Source organism: Lepus europaeus, chromosome 20, assembly GCF_033115175.1.
Source record: "Lepus europaeus isolate LE1 chromosome 20, mLepTim1.pri, whole genome shotgun sequence".
In the NCBI taxonomy this organism is placed as follows: domain Eukaryota; kingdom Metazoa; phylum Chordata; class Mammalia; order Lagomorpha; family Leporidae; genus Lepus; species Lepus europaeus.
Window position 1 is genome coordinate 6,595,208 of NC_084846.1, and position 24,900 is coordinate 6,620,107.

General features: G+C 69.4%; 1 protein-coding gene across 1 annotated transcript in view; it reads left to right on the plus strand.

Annotated features, from left to right (window-relative positions):
* Positions 1-23,193, plus strand: part of ELL (elongation factor for RNA polymerase II) — a 40,754-nt gene extending 17,561 nt beyond the window's left edge. The window contains exons 2-12 of the mRNA XM_062178858.1: positions 10,689-10,736; positions 14,107-14,228; positions 14,307-14,470; positions 15,548-15,822; positions 16,148-16,272; positions 19,778-19,874; positions 20,167-20,632; positions 21,451-21,523; positions 21,627-21,798; positions 21,889-21,933; positions 22,204-23,193. Of these exons, the coding sequence (XP_062034842.1) occupies positions 10,689-10,736; positions 14,107-14,228; positions 14,307-14,470; positions 15,548-15,822; positions 16,148-16,272; positions 19,778-19,874; positions 20,167-20,632; positions 21,451-21,523; positions 21,627-21,798; positions 21,889-21,933; positions 22,204-22,320 (1,704 nt within the window). The 3' untranslated portion in view covers positions 22,321-23,193. The remainder of the gene's footprint in view (positions 1-10,688; positions 10,737-14,106; positions 14,229-14,306; positions 14,471-15,547; positions 15,823-16,147; positions 16,273-19,777; positions 19,875-20,166; positions 20,633-21,450; positions 21,524-21,626; positions 21,799-21,888; positions 21,934-22,203) is intronic.
* Positions 23,194-24,900: the final 1,707 nt, after the last annotated feature.

The window sequence follows — 24,900 nt, forward strand, 5'->3', positions numbered from 1 at the left end:
CCAGCTTGTGCCTCGACCCGGCTGGCTCCGTGCCGGGACGGAGCCCCTCCTGGGCTCCTTGGGTGGGAGACGCCACTCGGCCCGCTGGTCGTTGCAGCCCTCAGCGTGGGCCCAGGCCGGAGTGAGTGTCCCTGGCTGGGGTGCTGGAGGAGTGGTCGGGGGGCAGCCCGGGGCCCCCTGTGCTGTGAGTTCTCTGCCGTGGCCCAGCACGGCCCCTAGAGCTGCAGGCTCTGATGTGATGGGTGCTCCTGCAGGATCGCCTTTGAGGAGGCGGCCACGTCGTGGGGGCCGGCTGGGGGAGGCCCAGGGTCCTGGGAGGTGTGGCGGAGCGTCGGGGCGTGCTGCTCTCCCCACCCCCTCTGGGGGCAGGGGCGCCCTCAGCCCGCAGGACACGTCGGCTCCTGGAAGGGCGCCCCTTGCCCGCGGCTGCGCCCGCCCTGGTCCACAGTGCACTTGGCAGAGCCCTGGCTGCCTCCTGCTCCCTGCCGCTGTCAGCTTCCAGGCAAACAGCTGATGCTCGGTGCCACCTGGAGCCGAGGTCGCTCTCCCTCCTTCGCAGGCAGGCACGGAGTTGCAGATTTGGGGCCTGGCAACGGAAGCAGATCAGCAGAGAAGGGGACGTGTGCCCATCAGGACACGGGCCAGCCAGTCGGGGCTGGGGCCACGGGTGTGTCTGCAGTGGGTGATCCCGCTGTGGGGGGGTGTACCTTGCAGGAGCAGAGGGCCCCCGCCCCTCATTTAGGGGAGGGTCCTGGGTCGGAGCCTCTGTGTCCCCATCTGCTCCGAGCCGGCGCCGGATGTGCTGAGGGCCACCCACAGCGTTGCAGGGTGTGTGAGCGCCGGGCTCCGCAGAGCAGGTCCCGCCCTGCCCGACCTGGGAGGCTCCGAGGTCTGGGGCTTGCCCCACGCTGCCTGGCTGGGGAGCTACCCAGGGCTGAGCCCTGTGGGAGGAGCCCGGCTTTCTGGGGGGCTGCTATGCGCCCCTGCCCTGCACCGGGCCCAACCCAAGGTCGAGGTGGGCTCCTCCCAACGGGGTGGGGGCGACAGGGCCCAGCGCCGCTGCAGGCTCACCTCGCGGTGGCTGGCACAGGCGAGGGGCCGCACGGCCACGCCAGCCAGGGAAGCAGCAGGCGAGCCCTCCCGCCTGAGTATAGATGACAGCAGCCGGGCTCGGCCGTGTGAAGCCATCTGGGCGACCCGTTCTGTTCTGCCATGAGGAGCCCCTGGCCCTGGCAGCATCAGCCTGAGTGTGCAGCGTGGCTGGGGGCCGGGGGCCGTGTAGCGGGGCCGCGGCCGTCCCTGGGGGTGCGTCGGCTTCCCTCAAAGAGGAGCCAGGATGTGTGGGCTCAGCGCAGCTCCTCACTGTCCGCCCCGACGGGGCCGCGAGCTTCCTGGGACTGAGCCCAGCCAGACCCCGACCACAGCCCCCGCTGTCCCCCAGGCCTGGATGCCCCTCGCGTTCAAAGGCAGCCCCCCGCCCCCGTCCTGCGCGCCCTCAGCCGCGCTCTCCCCATCTCGCTCCTCCTGCTCCTCTGTGGCCAGGCCCGCCCCCGGGTCTGCTTGCGCCCCTGTTGCTCCGGCAGGAGCCCGGTGCCAGGAGCCCCACGGCGAGCATTTGGGCTCTTCCCAGCCCCTAGGGGTGTCTGGAATGTTCCGGCTCAAAACACCAGAACTTCTAGGTCCACAAGGATGACCCACCTCTCTGCACGTGGTCAGCCTGTCCAGCTGTCGCCTGAAGCCTCTGGGACGTCCCTGGAGCCCCTGGGCGGGGACTAGGGGAGGCCGGCCCTCGGGGCAGAGGGGCTTCCCTGGGCGCCGGCTGTGTGGGAGCTGGCCCAGGGCTCTGCTGGGGTGCCCGTGTCAGAGCCCCCCAGCAATCCTCATGGCCTTGGGGGGCTCGCACGAGTGAGGAGGGGCAGGCAGTCAGCCTTTTTCTCCCCATATTGATTGGTTTGAACAGCAGATCAAGGGATCGGGGAGAGGGAGGGAGAGGGATCTTCCATGCGCTGGTTCACTGCTCACTCACCGGGGGCTGCAGCAGCCAGGTCTGGGCCGGGCTGAATCCAGGGGCCTGGGACTCCGCCCTGGTGTCCGTGAGAGGCGGGGCCCAGTACTGAGGCCGAGGCGTGTTAGCAGGAAGGTCGCCTGGGAGCCGAGTGGCAGGGGCTTGAACCCGAGACCTGGTAGGGGATGCCGGCATCGCAACGGCAATAGCGCACCCCAGCGGTGGCCCCCGGCCGCCAGGGGTGCGTGCACGGGCACTGGCTGCTGAGCTCAGCCCGGGCTGAGGAGGAAGACCCACACTCTCTTCGCGGTCTTCGCGGTCTGTGCCCCGTCTCCTAGGACAAGGCTTCTGCCGCCTGCGAGGTGCGGGGAGGCAGGCGCCAAGACGTGCCGGAGCTGAGCCCTTTGCCGGGCCTCTGCCTCCGAGGAAGGGGGCAGGTTCGCTTAGGGTCTCCCAGGGCCCTGGGGAGCCGTCCGCACCGCAGACGCAGCAGGGAGTCGGGTGCGAGCTGTGGGGGCCCTGGTGCACTGGGCTCAGCCTGGAGGGGCCGGCCCCGTGAGGGGAGTGGGCTCCACACTGAGAAAGGGGTGGGCAGTGTTCAGTGGGCCTTGCCAGGAGTGGCTGTGCAGAGGCGGGGCTGGCCAGGCACCGCACACCGTCCCGTCTGCGGGTGGCGTGGGGGAAGGGCCCGAGGGACCTCCGGGGTCAGAGGAGCCCGCAGGCAGCATCTGTGTCCTGCCAGGGAGGTGAGCAGGGACAGGAAGTCCTGGGCCAGCGGGTGGCCCAGGGGAGGAGGGGCTTAGGCCGGCCTGTGGGGCGGGGTTCGCGTCCGGGAGCTGGTGGGCCCCAGCTGCCTTCGCTGTCAGATCTGATCGGCTTCGCACAGTCCTGTCCCCCGGTAGGCAGCAGGTGCGGCGCGTAGTCCGGCCTCAGCCGGCACGGAGGTCCTCAGAGGCCACGCATGGCCGCATGGCAGGAGCATGCGGTGCCTTCCCTGTGGGCTTTCTCGCTTCCCCGCGTCTCCCGCTCCTCGGCGAGGGCTCCGTGAGAGAGGGAAGAGGCCGAGGTTGGCGACCTGCAGGCACCTCAGTGTGGCACAGGCTGTGCCCCCCTCGCTGGTGGTGCCCAAGGGTTGGCCAGGGGACGCACGGCCCGGCTTCAGCCTGTGGACCTGGTGCCAATGCGGCTCCTCCCTGTTTTTCTTTGGAGAGGCCGATGTGAGAGGTGAGGTAACGAGGGGAGGGAAGGGCACGGCTACGGTGTGGGTCGCTTGGCTGGCAGGAGGGGCCGCGCTGTGCTGGCCGCCGGCCTGGGCCGCCCAGGACTGCCCGGAGGTCAGGGCGGCTTCCTGTATGGCTGGGATCGGGTCTGCCGGCAGGGTGGGCACCCTGGCCCTGCCCTCTCCTGGCACCTCGTCTTCCTGGTCATGCCCCCTGCCGCCCTGGTACCTGCGCAGCGGGCCACGCGTGCCAGCCACCCGAGGTTTTGCCACACTGGAGTGGGCTGCGGTCCTGTGTCCGGCGGGTCCTTGCTGTCCCCACCCAGTGTGGCACAGGAGTGGCCAGTGTCCGGAGGGCCTCCCAGGCAGCAAAGGCCAGCTGTCCACTCTCCGTGCCTAGGGCCTCGGTGGCCGTGCCTGGGGCCGTGTGCACACGGGCGCCCGAGGGGCCCTTTGGTGGGAGGGGCTGCACGCTGCCCTGAGAATAGGAGAGAGTGGCAATACAGAGGATTTCCGTGACGTAGAGACTTGCTTTGGAAAAGGAATTGCTGTGACAGCAAAAGTAATACCTGTACGAGAAAAATTGGTGAGTGCCACTTAGAGCATCTCGGGGGCGGGCCTTGTGGCACGACAGGTTAGAGTGCCATCTGGGGTGCCCGCCTGCGCAGTGGGGCGCCCGGGCTCGAGTCCCACCGCTGCTCGCCAGCCAGCTCCCTGCTGCCGCACCCGGGAGTGCTTGGTCCCTGCCGCCCGCGTGGAGGCCTGCGTGAGGCTCCTGGCTCCAGCTTCGCACAGCCTCATCTGCTGTGGGCCTTGTGCACTGACCGGTGAGCGGACGACCTGTCACTCCGCCTCTCAGAGGAACACATGCCGCTGTAAAGTCGGTTTCTGCTGTTTGAAAGACAGTGTTCCTGGGAGAGCATCTTTGCAAAACTCGTCTGGTGAAACTCTTGTATCCAGAGTGTGTAGAGGCTGCTCACAGCTCGTCATAAAGTCGGGCTGAAGATCCGGACAGCACCGCCCAGGGCGTTGGAGCAGTGAGGGTTGACCCCTGAGAGGGCGCCGTGGGCTGGAGCTGGGGGAGACGCAGACTGGGGCCGGTGTGGCTGGCCCTGCGCACCTGCAGCCAGGCCACTGAACACGAAGTGACACTGTACTCCTGCCGGCCCGGGGCGACATGGGACACACACCTGCCGCGTGACCCAGCTGGCGGGCGCGCCAGAGCTCCCCCGTGGAGACCGGCCACGGCAGCTGCACTTGCTGGCCTCCGAGCTGGAGATGGCCACTGTCCTGTAGCCGGGCAGTGAAGGAACAGACAGGAGGGACGGGCTCAGGAGGCAGCGACCTGGAGGGACCTCTCCGGCAGCCTGCTCCGTCGCGTGGCCCCTCGGGGCCCGGTGACCTCGTGTGGAAGAAGGGACTGACTTACAGAGGGATTAGGTTGAAGGACCTTACAGATTTACAGATTGTGTGTTAGACAGAGAGAGAGACATCTCCCCCATGTGTTGGTTCACTCCCTGTGCCTACAACAGGACTGGGCCAGGCCAGTGCCAGCAGCCAGGAGCTCCATCCGGGCCTCCTGCCTGGGTGACAGGGACCCAAGCACTTGAGCCATCACCTGCTGCCTCCTGGAGTGTGCGTTAGCAGGAAGCGGGAGTGGGGCCAGGACTCGAACCCCGGCCCTCGGATGCTGGATGTGGGTGTCCCAAAGGGGACATGGCTGCCCCTGAGTTCAGGAACTGGAGATGGGGGCACCCTGAGTTATCTGGGCGGGAAGTCCTTAGGGGAGAGGCGGCCGTGTGGCCAGAGGGAGCCTTAGCGTGGCCCACCACGCAGGGAGCTGTCAGCGAATGGGAGAGGCGAGGAGCCCCCCTCCCGGAGCCTCCATAAGGAGGGGCAGCCGGGGGACCCTGGTCCGTGAGGCCGTGGCCTGTGGTTTCGGGCAGCCCGGGGCTGCACAGATGGTGTTTGTAGGACTGCGGGAAGAGGCAGACCACGCGGCTGGACGGCAGATCTGAGCCTGCAGGAGGCCTGGGGGGGAGGGGAGGGAGGGGAGGGCTCCAGTCCGCGGTGTCGGAGGGGCTTGGCGGAGAGCTTCGTGTGCAGCTCTGCCTGCCGTGCCGTGCCGTGCCGAGTGCCAGCCGACTGCAGGCCGCCCGCCCTGACCAGCAGCGTCCGCCGTGGGTCCGTCCAGGTTCCCCAGCTCCGCCCAGAGCCAGCCGAGGGCACTGGGCCGACCTCCACCAACTGGCGCTCCGCGGAGCGGCTCACGCTCGCCGCGCAGCCCTGCCAGGAAGCGAGGATTCCTGAAAGGCGTTTCCCAATCGCGAGCCTCTTACTGGAGAGGAGGGGCCCCTTGCCAGGACCTCGCCACCCCTCGGCCAGCCCAGCAGCGCCGTGCGGGGGCGGTGCGGGGGCGGTGCACGGCTGCGGCCAGGTGGACACGCCTGCCGAGGGCGGCGGAGGGCGTTGCTCCCGGGCACCCGGCCACGCCTCCCCACCCTGAGCCCCCTCGCCAGTCTGTGTCTCCGCGGGAGCATCTTTGAAAGCCCAGACCCCTTCTTGTCCCCTGGCTCCCCAGTGACATCTGAGTGGCGGCAGCTGTGGACCGGCGCTTTCAACCCCGCCCCCGGCAGCCTGCACGCCCAGCCCCAGCATCTCAGGCCCTTGGACCTCTCCCCTCCCTGGCAGTTACCCTGGGCTCCCCCAGACAGGGTCGGCCCCCGGGCTTCTCGGCCACTGCCCGGGGGCTGTCCTGTGGCTGCAGCCACCAGATGCCAGCAGCGCCTCACCCCGTGACAGGCCAGGGCTCCCGGGCCAAGGACCTGTGTAACGCTAGCCCTGCGCCCCCCACCCCCACTTCCTGTAAGCTGCCAGGGCCTGGAGGTGGATGTCACCAGCCACTTCCTGTGGCTCCAGCCCCGAGGCCGCTGGCTCTTCTGGGGAGAGACCTGACTCTGCTCTCGCCCGGTCCCCGCGGCTCCTCCTCCGCGGTGCCCACCTGCCCGGGAGCTGCCTGGGGGGCCACCAGGTCTGTCCCTGAGGGGTGCAGGGTGCCAGGCCTCGCGGGCAGCACTTGGAGTGTGGGCAGCCTAGGTGGAGTTCTGCTACGAGGGTCCCCAGGGACGGTGTCCTGTGGGGGCTGGGCCAGCAGGGCGGCCTGAAGCAGGAGCAGCAGTGCCCGTCCTGGACGGCTGTGCTGTGACTTAAGTCTCCCGGTGACACTGCCTACAGCCCAGGGCAGCCCCAGAGCTGTGGGGGCAGCAGGGCAGGGCCCCGGGCTCCCCAACCCGGGGGCAAGCTGGAGGGGGGAGCCAGGGCCAGGCCCAGGAGGGCCTGCAGGGTGACTGCTCGTCCCCCCGTGGATGTCCCCGGGATGGGGCCCTGCCCTCCAATGGCTGCCCAGTTCTGCGTTTTCGGGGCCAATCTGTTATTGAAGCCTTTGAACAGAAATGGAGAAAGATTTATTTAAGAAGCAGAGTGGCCAGCGCCATGGCTCAACGGGCTAATCCTCTGCCTAACGGCGCCGGCACACCGGGTTCTAGTCCTGGTCGGGGCGCCGGATTCTGTCCCGGTTGCCCCTCTTCCAGGCAGCTCTCTGCTGTGGCCAGGGAGTGCAGTGGAGGATTGCCCAAGTGCTTGGGCCCTGCACCCGCATGGGAGACCAGGAGAAGCACCTGGCTTCTGCCTTCGGATCGGCGCGGTGTGCTGGCCGCGGCGGCCATTGGAGGGTGAACAAAAGGCAAAGGAAGACCTTTCTCTCTGTCTCTCTCACTATCCACTCTGCCTGTCAAAAATAAAATTAAAAAGAAGAGAAGCAGAGTGACAGGGAGACAGCTCTTCCATCCGCTGGTTCACTTCCCAAGTGGCTGCAACGGCCAGGGCTGGGCCAGGCTGAAACCGGGAGCCCAGGACACCATCGGGGTCTCCCACGTGGGTGGCAGGACCCCAAGGACTTGGGTCGTCTTCCACTGCCTTCCCAGGCCACAGCAGGGAGTTGGGCCGGAAGCGGAGCAGCCGGGACCAAACTGGCACTCGGAGATGGAATGCTGGTGTCGCGAGCGGCAGCTCACCCCGCTGCCCCACGTCCGCGGCCTCTGTATGCATGCCTGCGCCTGTGCCAGCCGGGGAAGACGCCGCCCTGGCCCTGGCCAGTTTCTTGGCCCTACTCCTGGGCCCCGGGGCATCTGTCAGCGCTGTGCTGATTGGCATATGCTGTGTTTTTTGGGTTTGTTTTAAAGATTCATTTATTTATTTATTTATTTTATATTTTTTTAATTTTTGACAGGCAGAGTGGACAGTGAGAGAGAGACAGAGAGAAAGGTCTTCCTTTTGCCGTTGGTTCACCCTCCAATGGCCGCCGCGGTAGCGCGCTGCGGCCAGCGCACCGCGCTGATCCGATGGCAGGAGCCAGGTGCTTCTCCTGGTCTCCCATGGGGTGCAGGGCCCAAGCACTTGGGCCATCCTCCACTGCACTCCCTGGCCACAGCAGAGAGCTGGCCTGGAAGAGGGGCAACCGGGACAGGATCGGTGCCCCAACCAGGACTAGAACCTGGTGTGCCGGCGCCGCAAGGCGGAGGATTAGCCTAGTGAGCCACGGCGCCGGCCTTTTTGGGTTTGTTTTAAAGATTCATTTATTATGTGAAAGGGAGGGTTACCAAGATGGAGAGGGAGAGACAGAGGTCTTCATCCTCCGGCTCCCTCCCTGGAGCCCACACGACCGGGAGCGGGCCAGGCTGGAGCCAGGAGCTTCCTCCGGGTCCCCCGTGAGGGTGCAGGCACTGCGTTCCCAGGTGCGTCAGCAGGGAGCTGGGTGGAGGTGGAGCAGCCAGGACAGGAACTGGTGCCTGCGAGCAGTGGTGGCACAGAGAGTGGCCTCCTGCGTCACACCGCCACGCCGGCCCCAGCGTCCGGTGACTCGCGCCGTGCGCCATGCTGCTGCTGGGGGCCGACGCGGCCACTTCTTAGAAGAAATGACGGGGCGAGGCGGCTCCCGTCTGCTGTGTGAGGGGCCCGCCGTGGCCGGAGCTCAGGGAATGTCTGGAACCCGCGTGGGGGCCGTCGCTGCTGCCTCCAGGGGTGCACGTGAGCAGGAGGCTGGGCGAGGAGCTGGTGCTGAGCCCAGTGGGAGCCGGGTGTTTTAACCGCCGGGCCGAATGCCCTCCTCCAGAAGTTCACGGCGCGGGTTCCGGGGCGAGCACCGGGCCAGACCTGGGAGCCTGTGCCTGCGCTCGGGACTCTGGGCGTATGCCAGCCCCCCGGGTCGTCCACTGCTGCGGCCCTTCTGGGAGGTCCCCTGGGGGCCCGTGTGGCCCTGTCCCCAGGCTCTGGCTGGCCCTCTGCCGTCTGCGCTCAGCCCCGCCCCTCCACGCTGCCTGCCTCGCCCCTGGCCCTGGTGTGTGGGTCCTGCCACCGCGCCTTTCTGGGCTCCTCTCTGCTGATTGGTTCTTCCCGGTCCTGGGGCTGTGGTGATGTCACGGGGCCCCGGGCTGGCCCGGATCTGGTTCTCCCTGGGTTGGGGCCCCGGTCCTGGGGCTGTGGTGATGTCACGGGGCCCCGGGCCGGCCCGGGTCTGGTTCTCCCTGGGTTGGGGCCCGGGTCCTGGGGCTGTGGTGATGTCACGGCGCCCCGGGCCGGCCCGCGTTCTGGCCCTGGCAGGCAGCTTGGTCGGTTGCGGCCGAGGTCTTGACGCCTTTACCCGCCGGCTGGTGTGTTCCTCCGTGTCTGGGCTGCAGCGGCCTCCCCTGGCAGGCTGCCCCCAGCGTGTCCCGACCTGGGTGCCCCTGGGGCGCCGGGCCCCACCTCATGGGGTGTCCTGGAGCACTCCCTCCGCCGCCGCCCCCCCACCTGCCTCTCCCCGCGTGTCCCAGACCATGTAGCCTCCTCTCTGCAGCCCGTGGTCCCGAGGCTCCTCCGGGCGTGAGCCAGGTGTCAGGGTCTCCAGACGGCACCGTGCACTGCCCTTGTTGAAAACGGGTGTGTGGATGTGCTTGGCCCCTGCTCTGGGGTCGCCAGCAGGGGGCGCGTGTGCTCCCAGACCACAGCCCTGACCGTGGGCACCCACAGGGTCAAGGCCAGAGGAGGGTTCAGCATGATGGCCACTTCCACTTCTGTCTGCCCCGGCTGGGGGCCGGCGCCAAGGGCCAGGCCTGGCTGTGTGCCCCTGAGCTCGGCCGGCTGGGCCAATGCCTCTGAGGCTGTTGGGAGTGATGGCATGTAGCCCGAGGCAGGTCCAGGGGCGCCCACTGTTCCTCCAGGGGTCCAGGCTGCTCCTGTATCGGCCCTGCAGGGCTCCCTGTGCTGCCCGGCGTGTGGCGGCTGGGGCGACAGGTGCCGCTCTGCTCCAGGCCTGAGTCAGGGCTGGTGTCCCACTCGCAGCCGCCAGACACCGCCTGGCTTCCGGGTGGGGCTGCAGGAGGCCCCTTGGTGCTGGGGCCGCGCTCTGACCTCCCTTCCAGCTTCCGGCGGCGAGGCGGCTGTGCCGGGAGTCAGGGCTGCCGGACGGCGACTCCTCGGTGACACCTGAGGGGTTCTTCCCCAGGATACAAACCTTGCTTTGTGATGGCAGAGCGCCCCACAGCAGGTGCCTGGTGGATGTTGGCCACAGGCGACGTGTTTCGGTACATTCTGGAATCCTCCTGAGTTCATTTTCCTTAAACCTCCTTGAACCAGTTTCGCAGTGCTGTGTTAGTGTTCCCGGGCCTCGCTGGTGGGCGTTCGTGACAGGTGCGTGGACACGTGTGGGCGCACAGGCCGCTCCGAGCCAGGCTCTGCAGAGCGTCTGCTCCCCTCTAGAGCGAGCAGGTGCACAGCAGCCAGGGCAGCTCGCTCGCAGGCGCCTGGGTGCTCAGCCGCTGCAGCCGCGTCCCGTGATGATACAGCTGCAGGCCTCGGGCCCCAGGCTGGGCGACACCGACTCACGTGGGCGTTACCGACGGGTGCTGCTCTCCGCGTCTGCTTTGTTGCCGGCTGGCCGGGGGCGTGCGGCTGTCCCCCCTCATGTGTGACACTCGCTGTTGTTGACAAGGGGGTCGCGCCTGACGGGTCGCGAGGGGGTGACCCTGCCTCCAGCCCCTCCTGCGGCCCCACGGTGACAGTGGGCTCCCGGGCCTCTCTGCCCTCATCCTCTGCACGCGCTGGGAGCAGCGGCTGAGGAGGGAGCGAGTGCCAGTGACCCTCGGGCACCTCCCTGGGTCCTGTCCCGTCGTAGCCCTGCCCCGGGAGGAGTGTGGACAGCAGTCGAGGTGCTCGTGTCAGCCGGGCTGTGGCACGCAGGGGTCTGGGCCCCAGGCCCCGGGGCCGTGCGGCACCTGCTGCTCCTGGCCTGGGGGGCCCACGGCACAGCGTCGCAGGGGCTGCCGTGCCGCCCGGTGTGAGTGTGGGCAGTGAGCAGAGGGCGCCGGCTGCCTGAGCCCCCACCGGCAGGGGCCTTGGTTGACGCTCCTCCTCCTCTGCTCTCCGCAGGACTCCGTCTCGCTGAGGCCGTCCATCCGATTTCAAGGAAGCCAGGGGGTGAGTCTCTCGTCGTGGCCGGCCTGGGTTCACACAGCCCGGGCCTGAGGATGGCGGCGGTGTGGCTGTCAGTCCCCGGCAGTGGAGGGGCAGGGTGGACGTCGCTGTCTGGGCGTGTATGTGTGCGTGTACACGTGTGTATGCGTGTGCTCGTGTGTGCACGTGTGTGTGCGTGGACGTCTGTCCCCCGTCTGTGGGCAGAGGAGAGCAGGCAGAGGCTGCGAGTCCTCCATCCCCGGGCAGGAGCGGGCACGCCCGTCCCCAGGTCCTGTTCCCCCTCAGCGTCCTGTCAGGGCTTTCGGCTGGATGGACAGGGCCGCCCAGCCCTGGGGGGGGGGGCCTCTTCACTTAAGCCCGGGCTGTGCTGTGGACCTCGCCTCGGCCCGCAGCGCTGTGGACCTCGGCCCGGCCCGCAGTGCGATTTTGCGCAGGGCCCCTCCTCTCTGGCTCCTCCCTCCACCCCAGACATTCCCCCAGGGGTTGGGGTCAGAGGTCAGTGCTGGGCGGGGAGGGGGGGGAGGTGCTGCCAGAGCGGGCTCTCAGTGCCCCTCTGCACCCTGGGACCCTGGGCCGCATGCCGTGTGGCCTGAACCTGTGCTGGCGGCGTTGGGGTGGGGAGAGCTGGGGCCACCCCAGGCCCTGACCCCTGCTGCGTGATCGGGGGTGGGGACTCCCTGCTCGGCAGTGTGGGCGAAGCCCTTCCCTCGGGGTAACTAGAGGCGCCCCGGAGGTACGTGGACGGGCCAGGCCAGGGGACGGGCCTGGTGCTGTGCCCGTGGCCGTCCCCCTCCGTGCCCGCTGCACGCTGTCCTCCCGCTGGGTGGTCGCCCCTCCCCGGGGTCTTCGGGCTCTCCTGCAGACTGCTCAGCCCCCTCTGTGAGGTGGGGAGGGCACAAGGCCAGTCCTGCTGTCCCCGGTGGGTGCCCCCGCTGGCAGCCGCCCTCTGGCCACAGGCAGTGCCAAGCCAGCATTCGGGGCCCTGTGTAGGTTCAGAGACCTTGGCCGCCACGTCTCCAGGGACAGTGGCCCTGGGAGGCCCAGCATGGTCCCTCTGGACGTGTATGATGCCACCCTGACCCCAGGCTAGGGCGGCCAGAGCGGCTGTCAGGAACTTGTATAAACCCGAGCACAGACAGCAGACGCTGGGCAGGGCTGGCTGGCGCCCCCGTGCTTTCTGGGGGTCCCCCAGAAGTTTGGAACCCACTTCTCAAGGGAAAAGGAACCCAGCTGGCCCCGCCCCCAAACCCTTGACCCAGATGGGCGGCTGGGAGCAAGGGAAGGAAGCGAGCTTCCGGTCCAGGGCCCTTGCAGGTGGGGGTGGTGGGGGTGGTGGGGGTGGGTCTCAGGGCGGCTGCGGGGGAGGGGTGCCCACTGCCACATTGTAACGGGGACAGTATGGAAACTGCCTCAGAACGGGGAGGAGTGGGGCCGGGAGCCCCTCCCGGACCTGGAAGTGGAAGTGGCTGCTGGGAGAGCGAGCGCCCCCTAGTGGACGACGGGGAGGGGGCGGTGTTCTCCCAGGCGCCCGCGGGCTCCGAGTTTGGCTCTTGCACACGCTGTGCCAGCTCCCCAGTGTGGGACAGACTCAAAGGGCCCTGGCGGGGCCCAGCTGCAGGCTGAGCGCCCTCTGGTGGCCAGGTCGGAGGCCTGGGCCCCGTGGGTTCTGCTGTGAGTCTGCGGGTGGCATCATATGTGCACAGAGGGACCATCCTTGGCCTCCTGGGGCCACATGGGTGCCTTGAATGAGGGTCGTTAGGACCCACGGGCAGCCGAGACCTCATCCCCTGTGTAGGGGCTGCCTGTGGGCACCGACCCAGACCCCAGACCCAGGCACAGGGCCCGGTGCGCGCACTGCTGGTGCCCGGCTGCTTCCCTGCTGTTCCAGGAACCGGCACGAAACAGCCGGCCTCTCAGAGGACTCCACACCCCCGGCTGGAGACCCTGCCCGCCAGGCCGGGGCTGAGACCCTGCGGTTCCTGGCTCGACGCGGAACTGCCCAGCCCTGTATCCCACGTGTCCCTGGGTCCCCGGCAGTGCGGCTGGGTGGGCCCCTGTGTGCAGGGCCTGGGCGTCCCCCCCAGCTGTGCGCCCCGGGAGAATCATCCCACACCCGCGGGAGGGCGCGGGGTCACTGGCAGGCAGGAGCGTGAGCAGCCAGTGGCAGCCAGAGCTGGGGCGGAGCCAGGACAGCGGGGCCCCGGGCCTCGCTCGCCAGCTGCCTCCTGGGTCTGCCCTCCGTGGGCTCGGGCTCGCCGCGGCCGCCCCACAGCGTGTGGCCGGCTCCCGGCGCTTATGCCGCTGACAAGTCACCGCGTGCTGGCGGAGCTGGGGGTGAACACACATGTGTGTGTGTGCATGCATGTGCGTGTGCGTGTCGGCCCATGCGCTGAGGCGAGTCCGCAGAGACAGCTGGGGTGTGGATCTCGGATGCCGGTGCGCGGCTCCTTTCTCTCCAAGCCTAATCCAGGCGCGTGCTTGTGTCCGCTTGGCACTGGCGTCGTGGACACCAGCCTGGAGCCCTCCCTGCGGGGCCCGGGGCGAGGAGGCTGGCTAAGCCTGTGTCCTGAGGGCCCTGGCTGGGGGGGCGGCGGGGCCGGGCCAGGTCCCTGGGTCTGCAGGGCCTCCTGGGGGCGCTGTCCCACACCAGGGTTACGCGTGCTTGTGGGGCCGGCACTGGCCGCCTGCTGCTCCGCATGGCTGGATGAGCCCCTTCCCCGGGGTCGCTCCTCGCCCGGGACAGCCCCCCTTGCCCCGCCGGCCTCAGCGAGGCCGGGGTGTGTGTGGAGGGCAGGGGTGTGTGGAGGCCAGGGTGTGTGTGGAGGCCGGGGTATGTGGGAGCAGGGGTGTGTGTGGAGGCCGGGGTGTGTGGAGGCAGGAGTGTGTGGGGACCGGGGTGTGTGTGGAGGCCGGGGTATGTGGGAGCAGGGGTGTGTGTGGAGGCCGGGGTGTGTGTGGAGGTCGGGATGTGCGGAGGCCCGGGTGTGTGGAGGCCGGGGTGTGTGTGGAGGCCGGTGTGTGTGGAGGCCGGGGTGTGCGGAGGCCGGGGTGTGTGCAGGCCGGGGTGTGTGTGGAGGTCGGGATGTGCGGAGGCCCGGGTGTGTGGAGGCCGGGGTATGTGGGAGCAGGGGTGTGTGTGGAGGCTGGGGTATGTGTGGAGGCCGGGGTATGTGGGAGCAGGGGTGTGTGTGGAGGCCGGGGTGTGTGTGGAGGCCAGGGTGTGTGTGGAGGCCGGGGTATGTGGGAGCAGGGGTGTGTGTGGAGGTCGGGATGTGCGGAGGCCCAGGTGTGTGGAGGCCCGGGTGTGGGGGCGGGGGTGTGTGTGGAGGGCAGGCGCTGCTCCCGGCCCCCCTGACGCCTGGCCCGCCCGCAGCACATCTGCATCCCGCAGCCGGACTGCCCGGCGGCGGTGCGCACCTTCTCCTTCTACCTCTCGCACATCGGCCGCGACAGCCCCCAGGGCAGCTTCGACTGCATCCAGCAGTACGTGTCCAGGTGAGGCCGGGCCGGGCGGGGGGCCGGGCGGGCGGGGCTCCCCGCAGCCGGAGCTGAGCCCTGCCCGGCCCCCCGCAGCCATGGGGGCGTGCACCTGGACTGCCTGGGCAGCATCCAGGACAAGGTCACCGTGTGCGCCACCGACGACTCCTACCAGAAGGCGCGGCAGAGCATGGCGCAGGCCGAGGAGGAGACGCGCAGCCGCAGCGCCATCGTCATCAAGCCCGGAGGCCGCTACCTGGGTGAGCAGCCGCCCGTGGGCTGGGGCGGGGGGCCTGGGCCCTGCGCGGGCTGCGTGGGGCGGCGTGGGCGCGGGGCGGCAGCCTGAGAGGTGCCCAGGGAGGAGCAGGCCAGCACTCGGTGGCTTTTTGTTCTGTTCTTTTTAAAAAGATGTGTTTACTTAGAAGGCAGAGTGAGAGCGAGAGAGGTCTTCCGTCCGCTGGCCGGCTCCCGGCATGGCCACGACGTCCAGGGCTGGGCCAGGCTGAAGCCAGGAGCCGGGAGCTCCATCCGGGCCTCCCAGGCACTCGGGCCGCCGTGCGCGGCTTTCCCAGGGCGTCGGCAGAGGGCGGGCTCAGGTGTGGAGCCGCCGCCACTCCGATTGGCACTCCTGTGGGACGCCAACACCAGAGGCAGGGCTGGCCTCGAGGTGTTTTCTTTTTAAAGAAGAGGCAAGAAGACTCAAAGCCTGCCCCCACGCTGGGCAGCGGGCTCACCCAGCTCCGGTGCATCGGGTGGTCTTCCTGGGCAGGCTGGGCCCGAGCCCCTGGGGAGACCGCTGCACGTGCCCCCGTGTCTGCTTGGGCTGAAGCCCTGGTGTGACACTTGTCTCACTGCTCCGCCGCCGGAGAGTGGAGGGCTGAAGACCCGGCGTTGTGGCGCAGCCAGTTAAGCCGCTGCTCGCCGTGCCAGCTCCCGGCCGTCCGCAATGGCCTGGGATGCAGAAGACGCTTCAAGCGCTTGGGCCCTGCACCCACGTGGAGACCCGGCTCTGGCTCCTGGCTCCTGGCTGTTGCAGCCATTTGGGGACTGAAGTGGCGAATGGAAAATCGCTCTCGCTCTCGCTCTGCCTTCCTAAAGCATGCGCGCGTACACATAGACGTGCGAGACCTGGGGCCGTGTGCTTCAGGGACCCCCACTGTCACAAGGCTCTTGGGATCTGGGCTGCCCGTTAGGAGCCAGTGACGGGCCGGTGCCAGGTACAGGCCGTGGGCAGCAGGTGGCGCTCTCGGCCGCCCGCAGCGCCGCTTCCGCCTGGCGGGGGCGGGGCCCTGGACCCCCGCTGCAGCCGGCCCCTAGCGCCCGGGCTCTCCTTGCAGGCAAGAAGGTACAGTTTCGGAAACCAGCCCCGGGGGCGACGGACGCCGTGCCCTCCCGGAAGCGGGCGACCCCCATCAACCTGGCGAGCGCCATCAGGAAGAGCGGCGGCGGCGGCGTGAGCGGGGTCGGCGGGGTGGCCCAGAGGCCCTTCCGGGACCGGGTGCTGCACCTGCTGGCGCTGCGGCCCTACCGGAAGGCGGAGCTGCTGCTGCGGCTGCAGAAAGATGGGCTGGCGCAGGCGGACAAGGACGCGCTGGACGGGCTCTTGCAGCAGGTGCGCCGGCCGGGAATGAACCCCAGGAACCCCTGCTCCTCGCGGAGCCGGCGGTGCGGCAGGGGCGCCCCGCGTGCTCCTGGCCGGCCGTCCTGGAGTGCCGCACAGAGTTCCTCGGAACCCCTTGAGGCCCGGAGGGGTGGGGCGCGAGCACAGGGCTCGCTGGCGGCCGCAGGACCCCGAGCTGAGGGGCTGGGCCTGGGAGGGCCTCGGGGAGCTGTGTGTGCGCGCAGGGGCCAGGGCAGGTGTTCTGTCTCGGACTCGCCTGTGTGCGCATGCGCGCGTCCCGGGCTCCCCGCGGGTGACGGCCGCCTCTGCCCCGCAGGTGGCCAACGTGAGCGCCAAGGACGGCACGTGCACGCTGCGGGACTGCATGTACCAGGACGTGCAGAAGGACTGGCCCGGCTACTCGGAGGGGGACCAGCAGCTGCTGAAGCGCGTGCTGCTCCGGTAACGCTGGCGGCCCGGGCGCGGGGAGGGGCGGCCGGGCTAGCACAGCTCCCCTGGGTGTTGCGAGGCCATGGTGGTTACTGGGGCCCCGGCAGGGGTGGTCCAGCGCGGCCCCCTCACCCGTGGGTCCCGGGTAGGCACTCAGGGCCCGCGCTGCGAGGGGTGGCGGTGGTTTGGGGGTTCGGCTGTGAAGCAGGGCAGGGCTGGGGTCCCTCGGGTAAACCCCGGGCCTTCGGGGTTTCCGTCGGCCTGGGCAGGGTGAGCGGGTAGGGGTCGGCGCCCCCGCCCCCTGCAGGTGCCGCCCCGCTGGGCACCGGACCCGCACACAGCTGTGCTGTCGGTGTCTCCTGTCATCGCCGCCCTGAGGTCCCCCAGGAGCCCTGCCTCCGCCGCCCGAGCCACCCCTCACCCTGCCCTGTGACTCACAGGGGCTGTGGGGACTCTGCTCCTGAGACAGCTCTGGCCGGGAGGCCGCCGTGCCCCCACCTCTCGCCCAGCCGGCCGCGGCCGTGAGCAGCCAGGAGGGCTCGGGCGGGCCGGAAGCCCCTCGTCCGCCCATCCCCAGCGCCCCTCAGCGCTGCCACGTGTCCCAGGCCTGCCGTCCCCTGCGCTGTGCGGTCACTCCTGGTGGCCCCGGGTCTCCCGTGCACCCTCACGTCGGGGAAGCGGCGGCCCCAGCCGGCTGCTCTCGGGCCACGTGGAAATGGGAACAGCACTGGTGTCCAGCCTGGTGGTTTGGCGCCAGTTCAGGCCCCTGGGCCCCGCTCCCAGCTCGGCTCCCGGCCCCAGCTTCCTGCTCGTGCACACCCTGGGAGGCAGCAGTGCGGCCAAGTGCCGGGGCCTCCTCCCATGGGGGAGAGCGGGATTCGGCTTCCGGCCATCGCCGGTCCATCCCTGGCATTTGGAGAACGAGGTAGCGATGGGAGATCTCTCCCCTCTCTCTCCCCCTCTCCCTCTCAATAATAAAAACAACGCGGAAGTGAACAGCGAGTGCAGACACAGTACACCTGTCTCCTTCCAGGACATTCTCACCCCGCCCACAGCCACCGCTCCGCGCTCTCTGGACATCGCCACACCGGGTTGCTCCCTGTGCAGCTTGTTGTTTTTTTGTTTTTTTTTTTTTTTAGTTTTTTTGTTTTGTTTTTTTGACAGGCAGAGTGGATAGTGAGAGAGAGAGAGACAGAGAGAAAGGTCTTCCTTTGCCGTTGGTTCACCCTGCAATGGCCGCCGCGGCCGGCACGCTGCACTGATCTGAAGCCAGGAGCCAGGTGCTTCTCTGGTCTCCCATGGGGTGCAGAGCCCAAGCACTTGGGCCATCCTCCACTGCCTTCCTGGGCCACAGCAGAGAGCTGGCCTGGAAGAGGGGCAACTGGGACAGAATCCGGCGCCCCGACCGGGACTAGAACCCGGTGTGCCGGCGCCGCAAGGCGGAGGATTAGCCTGTTATGCCGCGGCGCCGGCCTTGTTTGTTTCTTGGTGTTGAAAGAGTCAGAGGGGAGAGAGAGGTCTTCCATCAGCTGGTTCCCTCCCCAGGCGGCCAGCGCTGGGCTGGTCCGAAGCCAGGAGCCTGGAGCTTCTTCCCGGTCTTCCATGGGGCGCAGGGGCCCGGACACGGTGACCATCTTCAGCTGCTGTCCCAGGCCACTAGCAGGCAGCTGGGTCGGAAGTGGAGCAGCCAGGCCTCGCACTGCTGGCGTCACAGGCGGTGGCTTTACCCACTACGCCAGAACACCTCCCTCCCTTTATTAAAAAAAGAAAAAAAAGATTGATTTATTTGAAAGAATTAGAGCGAGCGAGCTTCCATCTGCTGGGTCACTCCCCAGGTGGCTGTGTAACGAGCAGGGCAGGGCCAGGCCAAAGCCAGGGGCTCCTCGTGGGTCTCCCGTGTGGGTGCGGGCGTGCAGACACTGGGGCCGTCTCCTGCTGCTTTTCCCGGCCGCTAGCCGGCAGCTGAAGTGGAGCAGCCGGGACTCGAGCCGGCGCCCAGGTGGGATGCCGACGTCACAGGCAGCTGGCTGCGCCCCTGGCGTCAGGTTCGAGTTCATCTGCGTGGTGACAGGTCCAGCCCTCAGCGTGCGATCCACTCATGAGCTGGGGGCGCTTGGGGCGCCTCTCAGGTCTTGGCTGCCAGGAGCGTGGCGTGTGCGTGGCGTGTGGGAACTGGCTTCCCGCCGGCGTGGAGTGCCCATTGCGCCGATCCGTTCACACGCAGCTTCTGCTCGCCGGGGTTGGGTGGACGAGAGACCAGACCACCGGGCTCGGACAGCTGCCCGTCCTGGCTCGGCTGCTGAGGGGACGCCTATCAGTGCCCGGCGGGCCTCCCGCGAGCGGGAGAGACCCGAGTACCTGAGCCGCAGAGCGGGGCCTCGACCCAGGCGCTGCGGAATGAGATGTGGGCGGCTGGAGCCCCGCGCCCGCCCCCCCCCCGCCCCTGCCCTGCGTGTGGCCCTCGCTGTCCCTGTCCCCTTCCCTGACCGCTGACGCCGGCGTCTCCCCGTGCACGTGCCGGCCCTGGACAAGCCCACAGGCGGCACAGCCTCTGGCCCTTCCTGCCCCCTTCTCTACGTATCTGAGAGGCAGAGTGACTGGTGCGCGCGAGAGCTGACACCCACTGGGTCACTGCCCAGCGGCCACGATGCCCAGGGCTGGGCCAGGCTGAAGCAGGAGCTGGCACTCAGCCTGGGCCTCCCACGTGGCAGGGGCCCAGCCGCCCAGGCACCGCTGCTGCCCCCGGGGTCTGCGTGAGCAGGAACGGGGGGCCTACAACACCAGCGTAGCCTGCCGTGGCACCACGCGGGCCCCGTTTCCGGACGCTCTGTCTGGCGATGGGGCTCTGGGGCCAGCCGTGCCTGGCCTGGAAGCCACAGGTGTGGCCGGAGCTGGGAGACAGCCTGGCGGGATGCCCCTCCGCGGAGGTCCACGCTGGATGCCCAGAGGTCCTGTGTGACGGTCGCCGCTCAGGCGTCCACTCTCTGCCCCTTCCGGCTGTCTCCCTGGGCGCCAGAGGAGCCGGGACATGGCGGCGCCCTTGGCTTCCTGTCTCACTGGGCGCGTGTCTCCGTGGCCGACAGCAGCCCCGCACCACCCCGCCCTTGCGGCCCTCCTCACCCTCAGGCCCCGTGGCCAGTGCCCTGGCCGTCACAGGCTGGAGGCTGCTCCGTAGTGACGCACAGGGCTCCAGGGGTCGGCCAGGGGGCCGGGTGCATGGTGGGGCCACCGCCCTGCCCACCTCTGGGCTGTGCCTGGCCAGGGGTCTGGTGCTCATCTGTGTTTTGAGATTGCACAGGGAGCAGTCGTTGGTAGATGGCCAGCACCCCGCTGGGCCTTGGCCCGACCAGTCCCCGTGCTGTGTCCCTGTCTCCATGGTGGCGGGCATCTGGGCATGCACAGAAGGCCCCTGGGCGGGGCGGGGGGCTCCCTTGTGGATGGACCCCATGGGTGTTCGTGGTGGACCCGTGGGCACTGCCCGGGACTCCTGACCCGCCCCTGCCCTGCTTCTCCGTAGGAAGCTGTGCCAGCCGCATGGCGCCAGCGGCCTCCCCGGCGACTCTGCAGCCTCCAGCCCTCCCCGAGAGCCCGGCTGCTCGGCGTCCCCCCCTCAGGTAGCAGGGGCGGGCTGGGCCAGGGGTGGGGGTCGGGGCCCACCCAGCACCTGTCGCCCTCCCCCCCGGCTCTGGCATGTCCCTGTGCCAGCCGACCATCTGTGCTGTCCGGGAACACGCTGGGCATGGAGACCTGAGCTGGCCCAGGACCCGACCATTACCCTTCCCCTGCGCCCGGCCGGTGTCCGGGCGCCCCCGTGTGGCCGGCGTAGGCCGCGCAGGCAGGCACGGAGGCTAGGGTTTGGGGTACAGGAGTCCAGCGCCCTCTGACGCCGACCCCGCTCCCTCGCAGAAGCGGCCGCAGCCCCCTGATTTCATCGACCCCCTGGCCAGCAAGAAGCCCAGGATATCTCACTTCACCCAGAGAGCCCAGCCTGCCGTCAATGGGAAGCCAAGTGCACCCGACGGCCGCGAGGCCCTGCTGCCCACCCCCGGGCCGCCAGCCGGCGCCGACACCCTGAGCTCCAGCGCCCACCTGCCCCCACGGTTGCAGCCCCCCAGGGCCCACGACCCCCTGGCCGACGTCAGCAACGCCCTGGGCCACGGCGCTCGAGACTGTGGACGGGGAGAGACGGCGGCCCCAGCCCCCCCGCCCCCCGGCCTGCCCCTGCCGACGGACTGTGCCCAGCCCGGCAGCCCCCACGGCAGCCCCGCGCGCAGCAAGTCCCGCAGGAAGTCCAAGAAGCACAAAGAGCAGGAGCGCGCGCCCGAGGAGCGGCCCCACGCCCAGCCTCCGGAGCCCGTGCCCGCCACCCCGGGTAGGTGCGGGGAGGCCCAGGGCTGGGGCCGCTTCGCCCCAGGTCTCCAGGGGCTCTGCCACAGTGACGTGGGGAGTGCAGGTTGCGGGGCAGTGCAGGGCTCACGGGCCGCGGGGAAGCCGGGGCCTAGGTCCTGGGTCCGATCGGCTGGCACAGCAGCCCCTGCTCAGTGGGGAGCGGTGTGGGCAGCAGGGGGCGCTGTGGACAGGTGCTGCGGGGAGAGGCAGGGCCGCTGGGGGCTCCCTGCCTGCACCTGCACCCTGCCAGAGCCGCTGGGCCCGGCTGCTGTCTCCTGGAGACTCAGGGTGGGGTCTGTCCTGCCTCCTCCCCAGCACCCTGGCCGCGGGGTGGGGGTGGGGGGTCCCACGGGTACAAGCCCAGCCGACCCGGAGCCTCCGTTCGCTCTTCTGCCTGGCGGAGGCCCCGAAGTCTGGGTAAGACGCCCCTCGCCCGGAACCAGCCGCGTGCGGGGGCAGGCTGGGCAGTGGCCGAGGGGTGGGCTTGCTGTCAGCCGGGCGGACCCACTGCAGCCCCTGCAGGCGGAGGGGAGGCCGCGCCCGGGCCACCTCACCCTCCCCTCTGACCGCCACTGTCCCGTGAGCTGAACGCGACGCTCCAGACCGGCTGGCTGGGCCTGGTGCTGTCCTTGTCCTGTGTGGCGGGCGACGGGGACGCTGCGGGGTGTGGGTCAGGCCGGAGTCACCACTGGCAGTCCGACTCGGGCCTGCAGCAGCGCCCCCTGCCGGCAGCCCTGCCCCTGCCCCGCCGGTGGGGGGCACCCGGGCTCCGACTCAGGCGGTGCGGGTCGCCTCCCGCAGGGCTGAACGGAACCTGCAGCGGCGCCAGCGCGCCCGCGCCCACGTCCACGTCAGAGACGCCCGACTACCTGCTGTGAGTGCCCGCGTGGGCGGGCCGGGGCGGGGCGCTGCAGGGCAGGGGTCGGCGGGGCGGGCCGGGCGCCTCCGCGCTGAGCGCCCCCCCGGGCCGCCCGCAGGAAGTACGCGGCCATCTCGTCGTCGGAGCAGCGGCAGCGCTACAAGAACGACTTCAACGCCGAGTACAGCGAGTACCGCGACCTGCACGCGCGCATCGAGCGCATCACGCGGCGCTTCACGCAGCTCGACGCGCAGCTCCGGCAGCTCTCGCAGGGCTCCGAGGAGTACGAGGTAGGGACTCCTGCGGGACTCCCGCCCAGGCCCCTCCGCGCCGCACCGGGGGTGCGGGGCCTCACTGGTTCTGTGTCCTGTTCGCCGCAGACCACCCGAGGGCAGATCCTGCAGGAATACCGCAAGATCAAAAAGGTGAGCGCAGCGCCAGCCTCGCGGCGGGGTCCTCAGGGCGCTCCCCTGCTCCCTAGGGTGCTCCCCAGGTCAAGGGCGGAGCCTGCGGGCGAGGCCACGCCCCCAGTCTGCAGGACTTGCCAGGCATGGGGATTGACCAATGGCCGGGGGTCCTCAGGGTCCTCCCCAGGTCGGGGGTGGGGCAGAGCCTTGGGTCTGAGCCTCCCCCCATGCAGGGCGCGGGGGGGGGGGGGGCGTGGCCGCCCTGACCGACCCCCCCCCCCCCCACAGACCAACACCAACTACGGCGCCGAGAAGCTGCGCTGCGAGTACCTGCACAGCAAGCTGGCGCACATCAAGCGGCTCATCGCGGACTACGACCGGCGCCAGCTGCAGGCCTGGCCCTAGCGGCCCGCGGAGCCCCCGCCCGCTGCCTTTTCTAGTTTTATACAGAGGCCGCCGGCGCCTGCGCACAGACTCCAGTCTATTTTTGTACAGAGCAGAGTCCTTTTTGTAAACCTGTGCCTCCCCCGGCGCTGCCGCGCCCGCCCCGCAGTGTTAGGCGCACGCCCCGCGCCCCCAGGCTCCACTTCCGGCCGTGTGGGCCAGGGTCTGTCGCCGCCCCCCACCCCCACCCCGTGCTGCTGCTCTTCCTCCGCACTGTCGGGACCACTCGGTCTCCACGCCGCTGCGCGCTCCGTCCACGCGTGGGGCCCGGGGGCGTCCCAGCAGGGCCACTGCTGGGCTTGCACTCAGGGAGGCCCGGCCCCGGGGCCCGGGGGCGCAGGCTCCACGGACGCCCCACTTGCTGCTTTGTCGCTGTGCCTCATGTCCCCTGGCCGCGGGGGCTGTGTGCGTGCGCCAGCGTGCGTGTGCGTGTGTGTGTGCGTGTGTGTGCGCGTGCCCGTGCGGCTGGGGCAGAGCCGTGTTGGAATGCGGCGGGGCGGCGAGCTGGGGCGGAGGGTGGACCGCAAACACAGATGCCTCTGTGTTGGGCCGCGGGGGGCTGCTCCTGCCTCCTCTCCGCCCGCCCGGTCCGTGGGGAGGGGCGGGGCCGGCCGAGTCCTCTGTCTTCCCTGCCCCGCGGGGGCGGCCATGCACTTGGTGTTTACAGGAATTTTTCACTTTTGCCAAAACGTTGGGATTGGAAGGCGCCCCCCAGTGCCCCCTTCTTTCTTAAAAGGCCTTTTGTACACCACAGGTGAACGCTGGGGGTTTTTCAACCTACAATAAATTTCACTGACGGAACCCAGCAGCGCGGGCTGCCTGGCTGGCGCGTGTGTGCGTGTGCGTCCTAGGCTGGCGCGTGGGGAGCGCGGAGCGGGGAGGGCGCATCCCCCAGGCCCACCACGGGGAGGGGCGGGGCGGGGCGGCCGGGCCTCAGGAGGGCCAGGTAGCTGGGAGCCACAGCAGCTGGGTGAGCGACGCGATGCTTCCACAGCACCGGAGCCCGCAGAAGTGGGGCCTCGCTTCTCCGGCGTCCCCACGCCACCCACAGGGACCGGAGAGCTGGGGCCCTGCCCCCCCCCCGAATGAGGGAGGGGCCGTGTTTGAGAAAAAGCAAGCTGACTGCCCGCGGAGTGGGGGGGCTCCCTGCTGGTGGCGGCCTTGGCTCGAGTTCTGAGGTTGCCCCAGGAACTGGAGGGGTTGGAGAGGGGTCACGGGCCACCTCCCTTGGCTGGCGCTGCGCCTGCTGACCCTGGGTCACCCGACCTTCCTGCCCCGCCCCCTGGAGGTCCAGGGGCCTCTGCCCACCCTGGCTGTCCACCTCGCTCCTGCCCCCTGCTGGACGAAGCTCCTGGTGGCCTGCCCTGGGCAGCACACTCCCACCTGACCGCTGGCCCTACAGGGATGGAAGGGGCCCACCCACCCCGGGACCTGCGGGGCGGCTCCTGCACCACATTGCTGTCGGCACGCGTGCGTGCGCACACGCGGGCTCCTGTGGACTGGGTCCCACACGTATTCCCCAGGTGCCACAGTGGCCTCCAGCTGCGGGGGGCCCTCCCAGCCCCCTGGTCTCTGCCAGGTGCCCCCACAGTCCCCGGATGGACCCTCAGACTGCCCCGGTGAAGGGGCCGTAGGCCCACGAGGCTTCCCCCAGGTCCGACACCAGCCGGACTCCAGACCACCTGCACATCGGAGGGGCCCAGGCCCCCCACCCGGGCCGCAGCCGCTCCCAGAACAGCACTGACCGCGCAGCAGAAGGTACGTGCCATGAGTGGGATTAGGCATTCCCTGTCCTTCCTTGTCCGTCACAAAGGCACAGCCCTGGCCTGAGACTGCAGGGCAGGTGCCTGGCGCCGCGTGGGACGCCCACACCTGCGTCCCAGCTTCCCACCGATGCCCGCCCAGCCCCAGTCACTCGCGGGTGCCAGGGCATGGAGGATTTTCTCTTGCTCGCTCACTCGCTCACTCGCTCGCTCTCCCCCTTCCAAAGGGAGGAAGCCCAAGGCCCCAGGTGCACTGTCCACGTTGGCCAGCCGGGATTGAGCAAGAGGGAGGCCGGCGAGGCCTGTCTGTTGGGATTCCTCCCTGCTGGGCAGGGCTGGGACCCTGCGGCCCCATTATCTCCCATCGGACAGGGCCACCCTGGTGTCCAAGGAGAGGCCGCCGCCTGTCCTTGTCCCAGCTAGAGGTCGGGACAGAGCAGACAGGGGACCCGGGAAGCCCTGGACAGGGAGGGGGGAGGTTGTAACGCCCACTCCCTGCAGAGTTCTGCATAGTATGTTCTCCAGGGACTTTCTGAACACCCCCAGAGGCGGGGTTTCCGAACGTCGGCAGCACAACCCCTGAGCTTTGGGGAGCGTGCACCTGCTCCTCCGGGTGTCCCCAGGCTGCCCCCCTCCCACAGGCCTCTCCCCACTCCCCCCCTTCTGGTTCGCCCGCAGTGAACTCCTCTCCCTCCCTCAAAACCTTTCCCTGCAGGGCCCAGCTGGGGGCGCTCCAGGCCCTGGCACCCCCAGACCAGAGACCCCAAGGCCAGCCAGA